This window comes from Centruroides sculpturatus, unplaced genomic scaffold, assembly GCF_000671375.1.
Source record: "Centruroides sculpturatus isolate CEXI.00-Female unplaced genomic scaffold, Cexi_2.0 scaffold2369, whole genome shotgun sequence".
Classification (NCBI taxonomy): Eukaryota; Metazoa; Arthropoda; class Arachnida; order Scorpiones; family Buthidae; genus Centruroides; species Centruroides sculpturatus.
In genome coordinates this window covers 15,430-33,295 of record NW_019386570.1, presented here as the reverse complement: position 1 = coordinate 33,295, position 17,866 = coordinate 15,430, and the positions used below count along the sequence as shown (strand labels likewise).

The following is a 17,866-nucleotide window of genomic DNA, read 5'->3' as shown; positions in this document are numbered from 1 at the left end:
ACTTTTCTGAGGATGAATTGGCTATGATAGCTATATGTTTGGATGAAGAAGAAGAAAAAAACTGCGATCAAGAAAGCGCCGCAAGTGGGTACATCAAGCATGGACATAAAATATCAATAGATTGGGAGTTTCATACTCTTTATAAAAAACTGAGATGACGAATCTATATTTTTTGAATATTTTCGGTTTTGGTTAAAATATGTTAAGGCATTTTCCCGTGATGTGGCAACAAGCATTTTGACCGCCACAGTTTTATTTGTGTAAAAGATTTAAGTACAGGTTGTGTTTACCTACGTATCACGAAAAGAACAGTTTTTAATGTTGATGTCCCCAATATCGGTACATATTGTTTTATCAGATACAGTATACCTAGCATATATAATTAAAATACAGGGTATATATACTGTACAGTAGAGGAGAAGGTGGTATTATGGAACACTGCGGGTATTATGGAACCACCCAATTTCGAACTGATAATAATGGCGAACTGTAGCGGAATGTGGCTGAACTGAACTAGGCAGACATCCATAGCAAGGGAAAAACCCGTTTTACTTCAGTTAAATAGTTGTCCGTATTTAATCAGCAAATTTGTTTTTTTTCAAAATTCGCAAGTTTTGAATGCTAAGTGAATTTAATTATTTTTAAAATATAAATCGTGTAGTTGTAGGTTCACTGGTGCATGTATTCCGTTCCAGAGACTTAGGGGTACATATTAATCTGTGTGATTTTCATGTTTTTAAAGTTTGGTGCCGACAGTAATTAAGTTAACCCAAGATGGAGATGCGTGAAATATGGACCCCATTGGTGCTTTTACAGTAATATGGAACTCAACTCTTCCGAACTTTCTCTTTGCAAGCAGACATTCCTCCGGAGCAATTTGTGAAAAAAACACTAGGTAGAAACCCAATTCTTCTTGAGAATATCGAAAAAGAGCTGCTGGAATATACATATTGTTGGAGGTCATATTTTTTCTATTATAAAAGCATTTTTGCGATAAAATACATTAAAGTAAATAATTTTGTAAATTATTTAACATTTTTTGTACTTTCTTATTTGTTTTTGGCTATATTAAAGCATTTTTTGTAAACATACAGTAGGGTTCCATATTACCACCCGATTTTCTCTAAGCCTACTTTCTGACTTTTTGTACAAAAGCCTTCAAAAACCATACTTATAGTTACACTAGCGAAAAATCCAATTAGGAACATCTAGTTTAATAGTTACCAGTACTTTTCGCACAAAAAGATGTGGGTTTGTTATGATACCTTGTTTACAATTCACTATAATGTAATTGGGGTTCCATAATACCACCTTCTCTTCTATATTATTTATCTTTTCGGTTATAAAAATCTCACTTTAATTGAATTCTAAATTGCAAACACGTTGGATTGGACACTAAGGCCCTGTACACACTAGGCGTTTTTCAACGCGCGATTAACGCCGAGCTAACGCGCGTTAGCTCGGCGTTCGACGAGCGTTAGTTCGGCGTTTAGCAATGGCTCAGTTTGGAAATGGACGAGAAAGTAATTGATTGTGTGTGCTCCTCCATCGTCGCTATAAGGCAGCACATATATCTCAAAGCGCCCGTAAAGCGCTCGCAAAACGCGCGTTTTAACAGAAATCTATAAACGCGCGTTAAACGCGCGCTTGGCGTTAGAGTGTGTACGGCTACATAGAACTCTAGGTTCTTTAAAACGCGCGTTTAACGCGCGTTGAAAAACGCCTAGTGTGTACAGGGTCTAAATGACAAATGAAAATTGCGATGAACGTAAATATTCGTACATTGATTAACCAGATTAGTCTTTATTTGACGCCTACGGTCGAAATTCGTTTTCCGAAAAAATATTTGAACCGATTTATTTAGTTTTGAAATATTTAGTAATGAGAGATCCACGATTTTAAGGATATTAAAATCCATTTTTAAGAACATTTTTAAACATCTGTCGCGATCGTTAGGAAAAACAACGCACCAGATACAAACGAATGACATTCTCTATCAAGAAAAGAATGAGAATTTTAACAATTAGTTGCAAAGTAATAACTTCGAATTGTGAAAGGACAGGAAACCGACACAATTACAACAACGAAAGTCACGCACCTGCAAAAGTAACCTTCGTTTCCAAACAACTGCCGATTGCATGAACAGTTTTCCTAGGCAGATTCGTATATAAGCACACTTTGGGAGAGTTCTGTCGATCAACAAAATACTTGTATGTTATAGAATTATATTTGAAGGAAATTACATCCGAGTATGAATATTGATATGCTTTTTTAGTTGAAACTTTCAGAAATTCAAAGAAAATTAAGAAATGATTTTAATTTTAAACTAGTTTTACTTAAATCTTTTGATTATTATACATAAATAAAAATTATAAGTTTCGAAGGAAAATTATTTCTAATTGTGAATCTTGTAATGTTTATTCAAGTCCATATTTCGAATGAATTTCTCTGGACATAATTGACATTCATACAGTTTTTCTCTTGTATGGGTCCTAAGGTGTTTAATCAAGCTTTTCTTTTGTGTAAACTTCTGTTTACACACGTCACAAGTGTAAGGCTTTTCTCCAGTGTGGGTGCGAAAATGTTTAATTAAGTTTCCTTTTTCAGAAAAATTCTGTTTACACTCGTCACAAGTGTAAGGCTTTTCTCTGGTGTGGGTGCGAAGATGTTTAATTAAGTTTCCTTTTTCAGAAAAATTCTGTTTACACTCGTCACAAGTGTAAGGCTTTTCTCTGGTGTGGGTGCGAAGATGTTTAATTAAGTTTCCTTTTTCAGAAAAATTCTGTTTACACTCGTCACAAGTGTAAGGCTTTTCTCCGGTGTGGATGCGAAGATGTTTAATTAAGTGATCCTTCCGTGAAAAGTTCTGTTTACATTCGTCACAAGTGTAAGGCTTTTCTCCTGTATGTATTCTTTCATGACGTTGCAAACGTTGTTTCGTTTTGAAATTCTTCTTACAGTGTTTACATGAAAATTTTTTTCTTACTTTTATCTGCAATAAAAAAAATTGTTTGAAATAATATTTTATCTGTGTATAATCAATTAATTTTCTTCAATCACAATAATAATTATCCACTAATAATATTTAACTAAAAATAAACATTTTTATATCTAAAAGCAGATTTCTGTATCAAACCAAAAAACTAATTTTACAAATGACAAAGTTCGAGTATAAATATATCATATTACTAATGTTATTTTCAAACACAGATAATCAAGGCTGACAGATTAAAGTAAACAATTTCTGTAAAACGTTTTAAAAGTGTATAAAAGTTTGTATATCTTCCTGCTCTTCCATTGATCCTTATTCCATGAAATAGATCTCTCTCCTGCTTCTTCAATTATATATTACAATGAAAAGCATCGATGTAAGGAAAACAGTATCTAATATACAATTTGTTTCTTTAATCTTGGAAAATATTTTCTTCTAATCTTTATGTTTCATCCAAAGAACAACTGAAAGTAATAACACACATGAAATAACTTCTATAAAATTTAATTTCATTTGAGTTTCTTAAAATTAGAATGTTTTATTCATAATCCTATTCATTTGTATTGTTAAATGTATAACTGTATAATATGTCAAATTCGAATAAAACGAATATTGTATTTTTATAAAATACTTCCTTCATAACACATTTCCTATAAAAAGATTTACAACGTTTGAGCCTGTAAAATACAAATACTTCAGAGTGAATCGTGGATTTCATTCTTGCAGGATTAAACTTAGTTTCTTTTCCTTTATTCGTTTTCGTTTTCTGTATTTTCAAGATGAAAAGTAACTAAATGGAAAAAATAAAATGATCTTAAATATCAGACAGATTCATATTCAATGTATTCTGATAGTGATTAAAATTTCCATTCTCTATGCTAAATGTTTTAAAATATATAAATTCTCTTCTTTAATTATTTCATATTAACAGTGTACACATTTAGTAAAAATTACAATTAATTTTTCAGAAATATTCTCTGGTATTCGAATCTGAACTATGATCATATTCATTAATTAAAAATTTCATTAAATTTAATCTAATACATCAATAAAAATATCCAGCAACGAGTTGCTTAACTTACCGGACAACATTTCATTTGTGTGTGCGCCGCCACCTGCTATAAAAACTGTTTAATTATTAAATATCATATTATTATTATTATTATTATAAAATAGAAAACGCTTACTTTTCTGGGTAGGGACGAGTTTTATAAAAAAAAATTGTCAATGGGAATAACGAGTTAAATCATCATTAAGTTTGTGAACGAGGGTCTTGTCATCTCTCCAGTAGGGACATTACTGCAGATATGACACGACTGGGGTTTCTCAAACGGGATCACGGTTGTTTTTTTAACCCGCGAAATCCCACAAATTTCTTAAAAATTCACTATTCTTCTTATTTTGTGTTAAGATTGAGTTAATTATGCTTTCTATTTACAAAATTTCATCAAACTGTCAGAACACATTTGTGTTCATTAATTTTAAACCTACTTATTATTATTTTTTTAATTTTCGCTTGTTATGGCATGTCACAAATGTCAATAGGTAGCTTATTTGTGGCAGGACTCTCAAAATTCTTTACTTGTCGGAACCTGTAATATCTGGAATAATTGTGCTTACGCTGTCTTAATTTTTACCCATGCCCAGTAGCTTCAATAACTGCGTAACGCCAAGTTGTGCAAATTGGGCAAGGATACAAACGAGTACGAAGTATGTAAGTATGAAGTTTTTCTTCATAACCTGATTATTAAAGACAAACGAACAGCCGAATTATTGGGCTATGACGTTTCTATTAAAGCAGTCGAGGTAGAGAAAGCGAGAATACTAGAGAGCAAAAGAAGTATGATCTTTACTACAATCTCGAAAATGAACTAGAAATTTTCCAGGCTACAGGTGAAAAACACATAATATCTATCTGTCTTGTCTTAAATGCATTAAACGCGATTCCAATCACATCAATTGAATCGGAAAGGGGTTCTCGGTAGCAGGACTTTTCATTACTACATTAATAACCAGACCGACTAATCAGAGTATCAACCATCTTTGCTTTTTAAAATCTTATTATAAAAATTTACAATAATATTTCTGTAATAATGTTTTATTTAAATAATGAAAATTACCTTCTAACTTAGAAGTTTGATCTAAGTTCATTTTTTTTTTTATATTTTCAACTCAATTCAAACACATTTTTGTTGTAAGCAGTTTCCAACAAACTTTCATAAATTTTTTTCTATTTGTGAAAATTTCCATGTAATTCAAAAGTAATTTTATACATATTTTACACAGCATTATTATTATTATTTTGGATGTTGCAGGACATATTAAGTTACTTTAAAAAATAAAAAATAATTATATCATTCAATTTTAAGATTTACTTTATATCTTAAATATAATTAATTATATTCTGGGATTTCATGGGATCCCGGGAAACAGTTAATTTTTTCCTGGAATCTCAGGACAAGCAAAAGACTGGGAAATGAGAAATCCTAATACATATGAGAACAATTTAGCTGTAACAAAAAACAAATAATAATAATTTCAATATGTTTAATTTAACAGTAGCATTTTTATTCAAGAGTTGGATTTTGTAGAAGTTATCTGTAGCTTACCGAAGGCAGTTTGGGAAATTCATTAGCCTAAGGGAAATCACAATTTAAAAAATACAAAGCAATTTTCTTAAATTGTTGTCTTAATGCTGTAAAATACTGTAATTTTATCAGAATCCTGCACAATTACAAACACATGCTAAATGAAAATAATTTCCACACAAGCAGAATTTACAATTATTTATAAATTTTAAATAAACGTACATTTGGAAATATGATTACCAATAACGTGAATTACATCAGTAAGTAAAAAACATGAATTATATATCTAACATAATACCATGTTATATCATTATAATGGCACAGTCAGAAATTTAAGAAGGGAACACAACAGTAACATTTAAGATCGAAAAGAGTAATGTAAAAATTTTTTGATAATTTTGAAGTCTCTCTGAATTCACAATTTTGTTTCATTTTCCTAACCATAATATTTAGTAATTTATATTAAATAATTAGGCAGTTTCATAGAAAAAGTGCATATTTTCTTTTTATTTTGTGTGAAAAGATATAAATATATATTTTTATGTTTAGTTTAAGCTACTTGTTTTAGTTTTTAATAGAGAGAAAAGCATAGTATTTATAGCACAGTCGTCTTATTTTTTTTAAGCAAATTGAATCATTCTGTATAACCATTTTATCCATGAGTAATTACTGTTCATTTGTCATTTAGTTTATTCTAATTTATATATCTTCTAATGGACCAAGTTAATTTTAAATATGACACTTATTTTAAAGTGCTTTAGATAACTTTTATCTTTTCTAAGAGCTTTAATATAAGAGGCATATTCTTAGAGGTTTAATTTTATTACTCATTTAAAAATTTAAACAAATATAGAAATTGCCATTTATAACGACTGTCAAGATCTTCATTAATAATCTATTTAATACGAATTAAATAAAATTATTTGTAATATTTACTAAAATTAAATGTGTAGGTGCCAATTTAATGGAGTGAAAATGAAAAATTTAATAATTATAATACACAAATAAAATATATAAAATAATAATTAANTTGAGTCGGATTAGTGTAGAATCGATTAATTTTATGGAAGAAAACCTTTCAATCAGCCGTAGTCCGTAAACTTGACACGTGTCGGGCTGTGATTGGAACGACTTGTAAGAAATCGGATTCCTAATAAATTGGAACGTATCTATATCTTATAGGGGGGTCGACTGTAGTGCATTCCACACACACCCACACGAACATCCGTATATACATGAAAACACCTCCAAACTATTTTTTGTATAGCCTATTTTTTGATGTTTTAATTAAGGTCCCGAGTTCAAAAAAACTAAAAATCTTGAAAGGTCATTTTTTGACCGATCGCCATACTTTCCCTCGGTTATTTATGACAATCAGGAAAGTAATTATTAAAGTAAAATAAATTTTCTAAATTAGAGAAAGGTATCAATGATTATCAAAAAAAAACCCTTATCCGAATATTCTTACGTATTCCTTTTAGTTCACGTATTCCTTCTATGACGTCATGAAGTCTAGATTTAGGTCCGTACCTAACGATAACCCCGAACTGTTATCAAGGTTGAAAGTAAAGAGGAGGGCGTCAATAATAACAGAAACCTTTTTGACGTCCCGGTATTTTACGTCTATAATGTAAACCAGTATTTTTCAACCTGTGGGTCGCGACCCTCAAGGGGGTAGCAAAGCCTTACACGGGGGGTCGCGGGTAAAAGAAAAAGACAAGTGTTTGCAGGTCCTACACTATATTAAAAAAACTACAATTTCAGCGAGAAAGCTGTATCTGTTTATTATACAGTACAGTTGGTTTTTTGATTGACATTTAGGTTTGAATGATGGGTTTCTCCAGGGAGGGGTCAGAAAATGACAGCCGAAAAAGTGCTGAGCTGACTTGTAAAAAAAAGTAATAAGTAGAAAAGTGGAAGTTAAAAACTGTGATCCTAAAAAAAAGAAAAAAAAAGGGTCACAGCACTCCGAACCCAATGTTCTTATAGAAGGGAAGTATCATACCATACGTGTCTTAAGTTATTGTCAATCCTTCTTAAATTCTCATTTTAGTCAACAATAATTTCTCTCAACAGAAAGAAAATTAAATACATAATTTTTAAAATCACTGATATAGTTTTAATATGCCCTAGGGGGGTCTCCAGAACTTTTTAACTTGTAAAGGGGTCGCGTATTCAAAAAGGTTGAAAAACACTGATGTAAACAAAACCTTCCCAAAAATATTGAAATATTTAAATAACGTATGTAAAATATAAATCTAAATTAGAATAAAGATGTTTCGTGTATTGAAGAAGAGGTGACTTTTAGATAAAGCTTATATATTGTATATAAAACTATTGACCTAAATAAGCTAAGCTAATTGTAATACCAGAAAAAAAAAACTGAAAATCAATATATATATAATTTTCTAAACTAATTTATTCTCTATTATATTTATTAACACAGGTTGATTATACGCTGATTATTACTAATTAAAAGTAATTCAATGGAAAGTTATAGTCAAACAAACAAGTTAGCTTCAATCTATACTTTCTCAAAAAAAATTTAGTCATGGTTGATGGGGGAATTTCTAGTATTTATATAATTTATGCTCGTTTTTATGTACTAAATTTATTTAATTTCAACGTTGTCGACAATTTTAAATGAACAATGTGACAATATTAATAAGTCTGAATAATAATAATGTAAGGGAAAGCAGCAAAGTATTTTCAATTTTTATTTTAAAGCTTATCAAACACAGCAATCAAGTATTTCAAAACAATTTATTACAATTGTAAATAATTGTATACTCGATTGCTGTGTGATTAGCTTTTAAATATAAATTACAACGGTCTTCGTTTATGCAAGAATTACGTTAATTAATATGACATTTAATTGTTCTCTTATTGTGGAAGCTCTTAGAAAGTTAAATATAAATTAATTAATCACACTATAAAAAATATAAAAAATCGAATAAGTCTGAATTAAATATAAATATCTAACAAGATTATAAGAGTGCAGTTCAGTTATTATTTTTGATTAAGTAAATATTAAAATCTATATATCAATTATTTAATAAAAAGTTGAACCCTTTACACTTATGGACGCAAGTCGGAAATAGCGTTTTTTCCGAATAATGCAATTTTTTACTTCTCAAATTTAATATAATTGTTAAATCAAACAATAAATTAATGTTATACAAAAGGCATACTTTAAATAATAAATTTTGAAAAATGCTTACTTTTTACGTTAGTAGTTTATCATTTCGTTTGCATGAATTTCGCAATATCTTGTAAGATTGCTGAAAATGCTTCGTTTTTACGGTTCTCTCTTCTCCACATAAACTCAATACGAGTTGAGATGACGACGAGAAGTGTCTCTTTGCACCTTGTTTCTCCATTTACAATTTCCCCATAACCTCTCTATGTTCTGAGTGTGACATCCGGTATCCACATCCACAAAGTTTAATTTGTGATTCACTTGATAATTAAATCTTTTTTTGCTTCTTTTAATTCTTTGCTACTGTAGCCTTTCCAACAATCCGAAAATATGATAGTTCCTTCATAAACACGATTTTCCACTTCCTTCAATAACGTTTGTGCCAAACGATCTGGCACTGGAACAAGGAAACATTCCTTTGTCTCTCGACATAGTCCACCAAACACTCATTGTTGGGGTAAAACACGACAAACATTGTACTTTTTTCTTGTATATAACGTTTCGTCTATTTCAATTATCTTGTCAACACCGCCTATCTTTCCGTCACAACGAGTCATTAAAGAATGGGCGCAGACCTCCCTCGTGTAACTGTTCCAGTTGATGGTTGTAGAAAATCAAGTCCTACTTGCACTTTACAAAATTCCAACGAAAACAGTTCCAGCGACCAAATGAACATAAAACACAAAGCATCAAGAAAGGATATACGTGACCCGAAAATCTAGTTATCTGTCGTAATGCCTCTTTTCTGTCGACACGTCTTGACATGGCACCTCCGTTTCGGAACTTCTGTTTCACAAAAATACAAACTCATTGGATGGTTATTCTTGCAAATGCGTTCAAAATGTAAAATTCCTTTTTTCTGAAACAAACTAATAGCTCCACGTTCGTTGTTCTGTAAGTCCCAAAAGGTATATTCTATTTTCAGATCTTGGTAATGAACGTGATAATAAATCTCACAATCTAACACAACGAGCAACTTGCACATCTACTTAGCATAATCGCACGAGCGAGTCATGACGTCACATCTACTTACTGTAAGGTCTCGTTTTATGCGGTGGATAGGTTCTACAGAAAAGCGCATAAAAAAATTCGCATAAAAAAGACTTTATTTGCCTTGAAAAAGTAGGGATACGTTCCGTAATTTTCTAAAATCGCATAAAATCAAAACAACGAGTTAAAATTAACTTAAAACCGCATAAAAAAGTTTGCAGAAATTAAAAGAAATAGGCTGCTTAATAAATTACTTCGAATGTCTGAAAGAAATTCATATAAAAGCTTAAAATAAACTTGTATTCAAACTTAATTCAGTTAATTTTATTGAAAAGTAATATAGTTTTAAATTTTTTTTTTGAATTTTTGGAATGTTTTTTAAGTCTCCAAATTTTTTAAAAATATTTAAAAATATACGGCCAGCTAGTGTTCACCCTACTTTAAACCCTTGTCCTCCCGCGACGTTTATGAGAATGCCCCGGGAAATCCAACTCCAGCTGTGTTCAAGGTCATCCAGATGTATAAACTGACTCATCGGTGTTAAATTTCACAGAAGGGCAAGACAAAGGAAGTTAAACTTTGAAGCTTTTTCTTCAAAATTAACGCATTTCTTTCGTTTTTTTTTAGTTTTAAGTATTTTTAATGTTTAATTACATTTATATCAAAAATTGCTAGGAACTAAAGCGATTAAGGTAGATCTAGCTGTCCTTTACATCCATAAAGGTTATATGTCAGTGGAACAAATGGAGTGAGCTTTGAGCGTCCCACGATTTTTGGAGACTCTACGCGGGCTTCCTAAACAAGCCTATATGTATGTTTGTCCAAAAAAATTTTGGATGAAATACAAACCGCACAACTTCAAAATCGCATTAAAAAAATCCGCATAAAACGAGACCTTACAGTATTTGAATCAACGATTACAGAAAGTAAGTAAAGCGTAAAGTAACGACTTAATAACGTAGAAAAAATAATAATTACATGTAATAAAATAATAAAAATAGCCACACTTCACGATTTATGAAGATTTAACAAAATTTCACACATTCTAATAATAAACCTCTTGAATATGCAAATTATTTTGTAGATTACTGTACATGGCAAACATAGCAAACAGGTGATATCTGTAATTATCCTAATTGATTTTTTTTTTTCTCATTTTTACAACCTTAACAGTAAATTTTCTTCTTTTTAGATTTAAATTTACTAGTCTGTGGTTATTTTGATAATTCTATTCAAAATCGCGACTTTGATCGCAATTTCCGACTGACGTCCTCTTAACCCATAAGTACCATTAAGGATGATGGTAACTTGTAAAACACGTGATTTATAATTTATAGAGAAAGTGTGGGCAGATAATGCAACAAAATTTCTAATTTCTCAGCGCATTGAGCTAGAAAAAGAATTCTGTAAGCCTGTAATAAAAAAGAAATTATGGAACAAAATATCAGGCATTATGTGTGGAAGTGCACATTCTTTCACTGGTGAAGATTGTGCACACAGGTGGAGAAATTTAATGGAGACTTTTAGAAAAAAATGTAAAGAAAGCGAGAAAATCTGGTGGAAGCGGTATTTGTTGGCCTTATTTTGAGACCTTTACAATGACTTTTGGAAAAAATGTAACAATGTACTCTTGATAAATATTTACAATCAAATTTCTCTTCAGACCTCTGTCAAATCTTCTAATCATCTGTACCCTCTCCTACCTGTACCACTTCACAGTCCCTTTCTGTACTCTTTTCATCCTGGTCTAAAGCACCATCTGAAAATTATAAACCTTCTTTCCTTAACTCACCAGAAAACATTTCAAGACCACTGAAAAAAGAAAGCAAGACAATCCTCACAGGCACCATCTTGGTTTGTTGAAGAAAAAAAAATTAATTTAATCAAAAAATGTAGGCTGAAATGAAAATGCTAGAGGAAAGAAGAGTACAAGCATTGGAGAATTTAACAGAAGTAATAAAATAGCTTGTAAGAAGAAAATAACAATAAACATTTGTTTTAAAATTCATATATATATTAAATTAAATTTACTAAATTTTTGCTTTATAAATTTATAAAAATACATTGTATTACAATATTTAAAATAAACGAATTTCTGTTTAATAACGAAAGTTGATAATATAGGTATACCTCTTCAGCTATCTATGCTCGTTTTGCGAATCTAGTTTCCTAGGGTTGCAATGAGTCCTCAAGATTATCTGAATACATTTCCTCATAATCATTATCAATTTTTAGTGGTGGACCATCATTATACATAATACACAAATTGTGTATAAGACATGCTGAAGTAATCACAACAGGCACAAGCTCCCTTCTTAAAATATATAAATATTTTAGTCTCCTCATACGGCCAAAGAGATGACCAAATGCCTGCTCAATAATAACTCGAGTTGAGCTTAAAACTTTGTTATAAATTTTTTTTCTTTTCTTCCAAGATNGTAATCACAACAGGCACAAGCTCCCTTCTTAAAATATATAAATATTTTAGTCTCCTCATACGGCCAAAGAGATGACCAAATGCCTGCTCAATAATAACTCGAGTTGAGCTTAAAACTTTGTTATAAATTTTTTTTCTTTTCTTCCAAGATGACCATTGTCTCTAAAAGGTGGGAGAAGGTGTCTGTTAAGTGGATATGGACGAGAATGACGAAATCTCGGATGTCGGATAACTGGTTCGAATCGGTAAGTTATCGGGATTAAACCGCGAGTTTATTTCTTATGTGGAGGTCGAATATCGAAATAAACACACGCAGAAAAACATTTTCTATCGCTCGATTCTCTCATATACTTTCCATCCTTTCGGTCTATAACTTTACGCTCGTTCCTCCGAACGGGCATTCGGACAGACCCAGAATTTGATTACTTTTCGAAGATAAAAGCCAGGATTTTCATAAAATTTCCAAGTATAACTTAGAAAATTGATTGGCAAATTACATTTCGGTCGTCTCGGACAGGCGTTATACGCGGGTTTCTCCACCATTCGCTCATTCCGTTTGCTTAGATTTAGTCAATAGTGGTTTTTAAAAACATAAATTTATTGTTTTCGTCATAGAGGAGTTTATACGTAGGTAAACTGCGTGGAAATTTTATAATCGACAGAGAAGACAATAGTTTTTATCGGCGATTGTGAAAGTGCGATTAAATTATCAGCCATTATTATTACAATTTCTGTTATAAATAAAAATGACGATTTTATTGTTGGAAGCGACCAAAACGAATTCTTTATCGTATTTGTTATCTTTCGAAATTTGCTGTCCGTTTTCATACCAGGCCGGGATTTTTTACTCGGACAGAGGAATCTGAATGTCGATAAGAAAAAATGTTTTTCACTTAATTGTAAATACGATATTCGCGTTTTTCATGAACTATAGAGGGCGCCGCATTTTTACAAAATGGCTGGTAATTAGTAATGTAAAATTAATCATATATTACTGTCCGATATAATGATATACGCTGCCCGTAGCTGTTTATCGAGAAATTTTATAGAAGGAGAACAATTATTGTTAGCGGGACACGTCATTATGTGGTATGGAAACAAATGAGCGAGACGTTCTGTACATGTTTGTGCTTTTTGTGTTAAAAAACATCGAGTTTGACATTGTCCCATCGGGGCCGGATTTACAAGTGAAAAGCCTCGACTTTCGAGGGACCTCAAACATTTGTACAAAAAAGAAAATTGAAGTCAGGTTTTTACAAACCGACAAAATATACTTCACTGTTTATTTTGTGTAGTATTTCACTGATTTTTTCTAAGAATTAACATAAGATATTTTTTTTAAAAAATTGATAACACCAATTTAAAAAAAAGATTTTTAATGGAATGGGTACAAAAATTTAATTAAACTTAATTATAAAACAGAAGAGTAGTAAAACCTCGCGTCTTTTTCTTCCAATATCCGTATTAAATCAGAGTCTGATTTAATTCTTTTCTTTTTACGATTGACTTCTAAAATCGTGAAGGGTTGGTAAGGGGCCTTAGAGTTCGGCTCGGGGCTTCGAAATGCTTAAATCCGGTCCTGTGTCCTACACAAAGTTACCGGCATTTTAAACTTAAACAAAATATATTTCAAAATTGACGGCGTAACTTGTTCGTGAACGCTGGGCAATCGGGAAACTGCCAGTTCTTAACAGTCTAATCCACTTTTTCAGAATTCATAAATATAACCGATCAATTTCCGAATAATCATCTGTTTTTCCCGTTTTTCGTGTGGGAATAAACGAAAACTTATATCAGGCTCTCGTTTGGAACCAACAGTAAGCGTTGCTTTTTCTATCGCTTTCCATCTTTACCGCTGATAATACACAAGAATAAATCCAACGACTCAGGTAGAATAGTTTTGTTTTTAAACACCAGAGGGCGAGCATCCGGTGAAAAGTCGATAAGTCTACCGCTCTGTAAGCTGTGAGTTGCCGTTAGCTGGCGCTATAATAGTGTTTCTCAACGGGGGCGATATCGCCCACATGTGGGCGTTTTTCCATGTTGAGGGGGCGATTAGTAACAATTTATATTTTCTGGCGCGAAAAACAATTTTCTGGGCGGTATAGTAAAACATTATATTAAGAATAATTGAATATTTTATTCGTTATATCGTACAATAATTAAACAAATAACATTATACTAGTCACTAGTCTATTCGATGCAGTACGAATTTGGCGTTAGCCTTGTCCCTCGGCATCGGAATTTTGAAGTGAAGGGGGCGATACTACGTAACGGTATTATTGAAGAAGGCGACGATTCGTTAGAGGTTGAGAAACACTGCGCTAGAATCTCATTAATAAACGCAACATCGATTGCGAATAATATACATCAAAGCTCTTTTCTTACCGCAGACTCAATATTAATTTAAAAAAACATATGGGCTTAACCTCGATAAACTGTAGAGCTACCCTAAATCCTAAATCTATCCTACGTTAACACTCGATTTAACATTTCTATACATTTCCATAATTTAATGTTTATAATTCTCACCAATCCCTTTTCTTCCTAATTTAGAGAGTTGTCGAGAAAACTCCAGGCATTTCACGCTAATAACGTATACATTTTTTGACTACAAAAGCGTAGTTTTAAAAGAAAATGGCGCGAGAACGAAATGTTTTACATCTTCACCAAGTATAACGTTTCGGTCGTGTCCAGCACGAATTGACAACTCTACTTAAGTTTTGCGCTTATTCGCCGAAATTACTTTTTACGCTACGTTTTTGTTACCCGATAAATACGCGAGTCGTGTACAGTCGACCCCCCTATAAGATAGAGATACGTTCCAATTTATTAGGAATCCGATTTCTTACAAGTCGTTCCAATCACAGCCCGACACATGTCAAGTTTACGGACTACGGCTGATTGAAAGGTTTTCTTCCATAAAATTAATCGATTCTACACTAATCCGACTCAACATTTCCAAAATACGTATATTTTTTCGTAGTTTTATAGGAATCGTAATTATAGGGACCGTAATTATAGGGGGGTCGACTGTATTTACTTTTACGAACGCGGTTACGAATGACAAGGCGCGAGTTGTTAGGTGTTTGTAGAGTCGAGTGAAGGATTGAATCGAGAAGTTAGGAAGGATTTTTTTAATAGGAAATTGACTTCTATTTAGGTGTGAGAAAGTCGAGTATGTCAGAAAACTCCGCGTGGTTAACCCATTGTTCGAGCGCCAACAATATCGGTGTTCGGTGTAGTCGGCGTTTGTTCTCTAATATTTTTACAACTATTGTGAAAGACCACGAATTAAAAATCATAGAAATAGAAATGAAATATTTAATAAATGTTAAAAGATTCATTTTTCTAAGGAATAAAACGTGTTCTACATATTTACACCGAAATTGTGTTTGTAAACACGTTTTCTTATCGAAATGAATTTTATCAAACTAAACAGTTATAAAAACACGAGATAATATCTTATAATTAAGATAACGTACGTCGATGCTCTTTCGAAACAATATTTATCGGATTAAATACTTGAAAATAAAACTCTGTTGGCTCTACTTATTTTCTTTTCCGGATGCTCTTTTCACCCCCGTTCGGCCTACGATAGGAGTGCTCGGGTCCGACCTATCGTTCCACCGGTTGTTCGTCCGGATTCGAACGCGAATCCGGGAATTTTTCGGCAATATATACGGGATTTACCGATCCCCTGGTTTACGTCACCCGGTGGACCTAGCCGAACACGCGATGAAAATAAAGAAAGAAGTTGTTAGTTCCGACAAGACGGAAACTCGCTGGTTAATTTCATTTAAGAATAATCATATACTTTAATAAGAACTTAATTTAAGTAATTTTCTGACATTTTATAAAAGATACTCCCTCTGTCCCACAATAATAGTAGGGAAGAAAATAAATATACAACGCAACATTTATGGCGATAAAACTAGATTAAATGAAAATATTAGTCGTAATTTCATTTCGAGTGTTCTGGATATTTCAACAAGTTCATTACTGTAGGTAGGATCTGTTGGCTTCGATTCATCGACAACTCCAAGTTATAATTCAACTGAAATAAAACAATTGAGGATGAAATTACAAAAATACTTGTAATTCGTAATAATTAGGTTAAAGCAAAAATTGAAAAATGACGAATGTGACGAAAAACCATTTTGATTGAAGGCCGTATTGACCGATAATTCCTCGCTACTATTATTATGGGACAGAGGGAGTATTTAAGACGTAAAGAGAGAATATTTCGTATAATCGGCAAGTTGTACGAGGTTGTTTTTTCTTGTTTATTAACAAAAGGGAAAAAGAGCGCCTCCTTTTGTCTTTAAGAATAATAATAAGGAAGCTCGTTTGAATTTCCAGGTTCGACATTTATATTTATAAACCTAACAACGATTATTTTTGTTTATTTTAGCCATATGAAGAAACCATCGAATTAAATAAAGTTTTTATATACGAATCTAAAGCAGCACTAAAGGAAATTCAATATAATGGACCGAATGAATTAAAAATTAAACTTAATTAAGATGAAATCTTCTAGTTTTTCTTTCTTCTTCTTTAAGCTTCTTATTTGACAATTATACACACTAGTATACTGTATATAAAACACCGAACTTCGTACATCTCTGCGTGTAAACGGCTGCTTTCGATTCGACGTAAAGAAAAATATATGAGAATGGCATTATTCGCTCTGACCAGAAGCCCACCGGTGGCCGAGTGGACGAAATCACCGAATTCGCGCCTGACCCACGAGCTAGACACATGGAATTTTCCGTGTTTCTTCACGCGTTTAACGCCTAACTAAGGGCTAGTTTTCTGTAGAAAGTCCTCTAGCAGTCATTGGCAGAACGTCCTCGCGCTGCATTATCTTATCTCACCAAACTAGAGGCGTAGTAGTAAATTAAACGGTGTCGATCGCCATTGTCTATGAAAGCGCCACGGTCTAAGGAGTTTCGTACCGGCAAAGCGCCGGTTCGTAACGCAATAACTGCAAAACGGCTTATGTGTGACAAGCGCGACCTATATATTGGTCATCTGCAAGAAGTAATTTTCTTAGTTTTTTGGCCGAGGTATATTGTCTAAATGTTCGCAAAGAGTTCACGCGACTACGGCACTGCGCTACACCCTACCTATTTAGTACGGAACAAAACCTATGAATACGTTTGACTTAAGAAAAGTGTTAAAAAAAAGTCTTATTTACCGAGCAAATACTTTAGTTTAAAGGTTTTATAGTTTATAAGAAAAGAAACAAATGAATGAAATATTTACGATTTCTAGTTAAAAATATCTTTCTAAAATAAGAGTAAGTAAATTAGAATATTTCTGTGACGTCAGATAAATTGTCGATTGATGGACTGCTTAACACACTCAAATATCTATATTTATCATAGAATTAATGCTCGAGACGTTTCTGCTATAAATAAAATGTCGCAATTAATGTCGAGGCGGTTAAAGCCACTCTGAGGGAGCCGACACGGAATTTTTTATGGACGATCAGTGCTAGGTACGTGGGGATTCGTCCCTCACCACTTTGCTGCCCCACTAGTCAACCTGGCAGAACGGATTAATTAGATAAGGCTACAGAAGGGTTAGTTTTCTACAGAAAGTTCTCTCTGCCGAGAGAACTTTCTGTAGAAAACTGACCCTTATTTAGACACACG

At 32.4% G+C, this 17,866-nt stretch overlaps 1 protein-coding gene across 1 annotated transcript; it reads right to left on the bottom strand.

Annotated features, from left to right (window-relative positions):
* Window positions 1-2,395: 2,395 nt before the first annotated feature.
* LOC111615329 (gastrula zinc finger protein XlCGF49.1-like) lies at window positions 2,396-11,510 on the bottom strand. Its single transcript, XM_023356756.1, has 2 exons — window positions 11,473-11,510; window positions 2,396-2,981 (listed from the first exon to the last, which is right to left on the bottom strand). Exons 1-2 carry the CDS (start codon window positions 11,508-11,510, stop codon window positions 2,396-2,398), a joined length of 624 nt encoding a protein of 207 aa, XP_023212524.1.
* Between the last annotated feature and the right edge of the window lie 6,356 nt (window positions 11,511-17,866).

Coding starts and splice junctions, on each gene's coding strand:
- LOC111615329 (XM_023356756.1), bottom strand. CDS start 11,510: ATGAAAAGAGTACAGAAAGGGACTGTGAAGTGGTACAG. Junction 2,982..11,472: donor GGGACTGTGAAGTGGTACAG/GTAGGAGAGGGT, acceptor GATAAAAGTAAG/AAAAAAATTTTCATGTAAAC.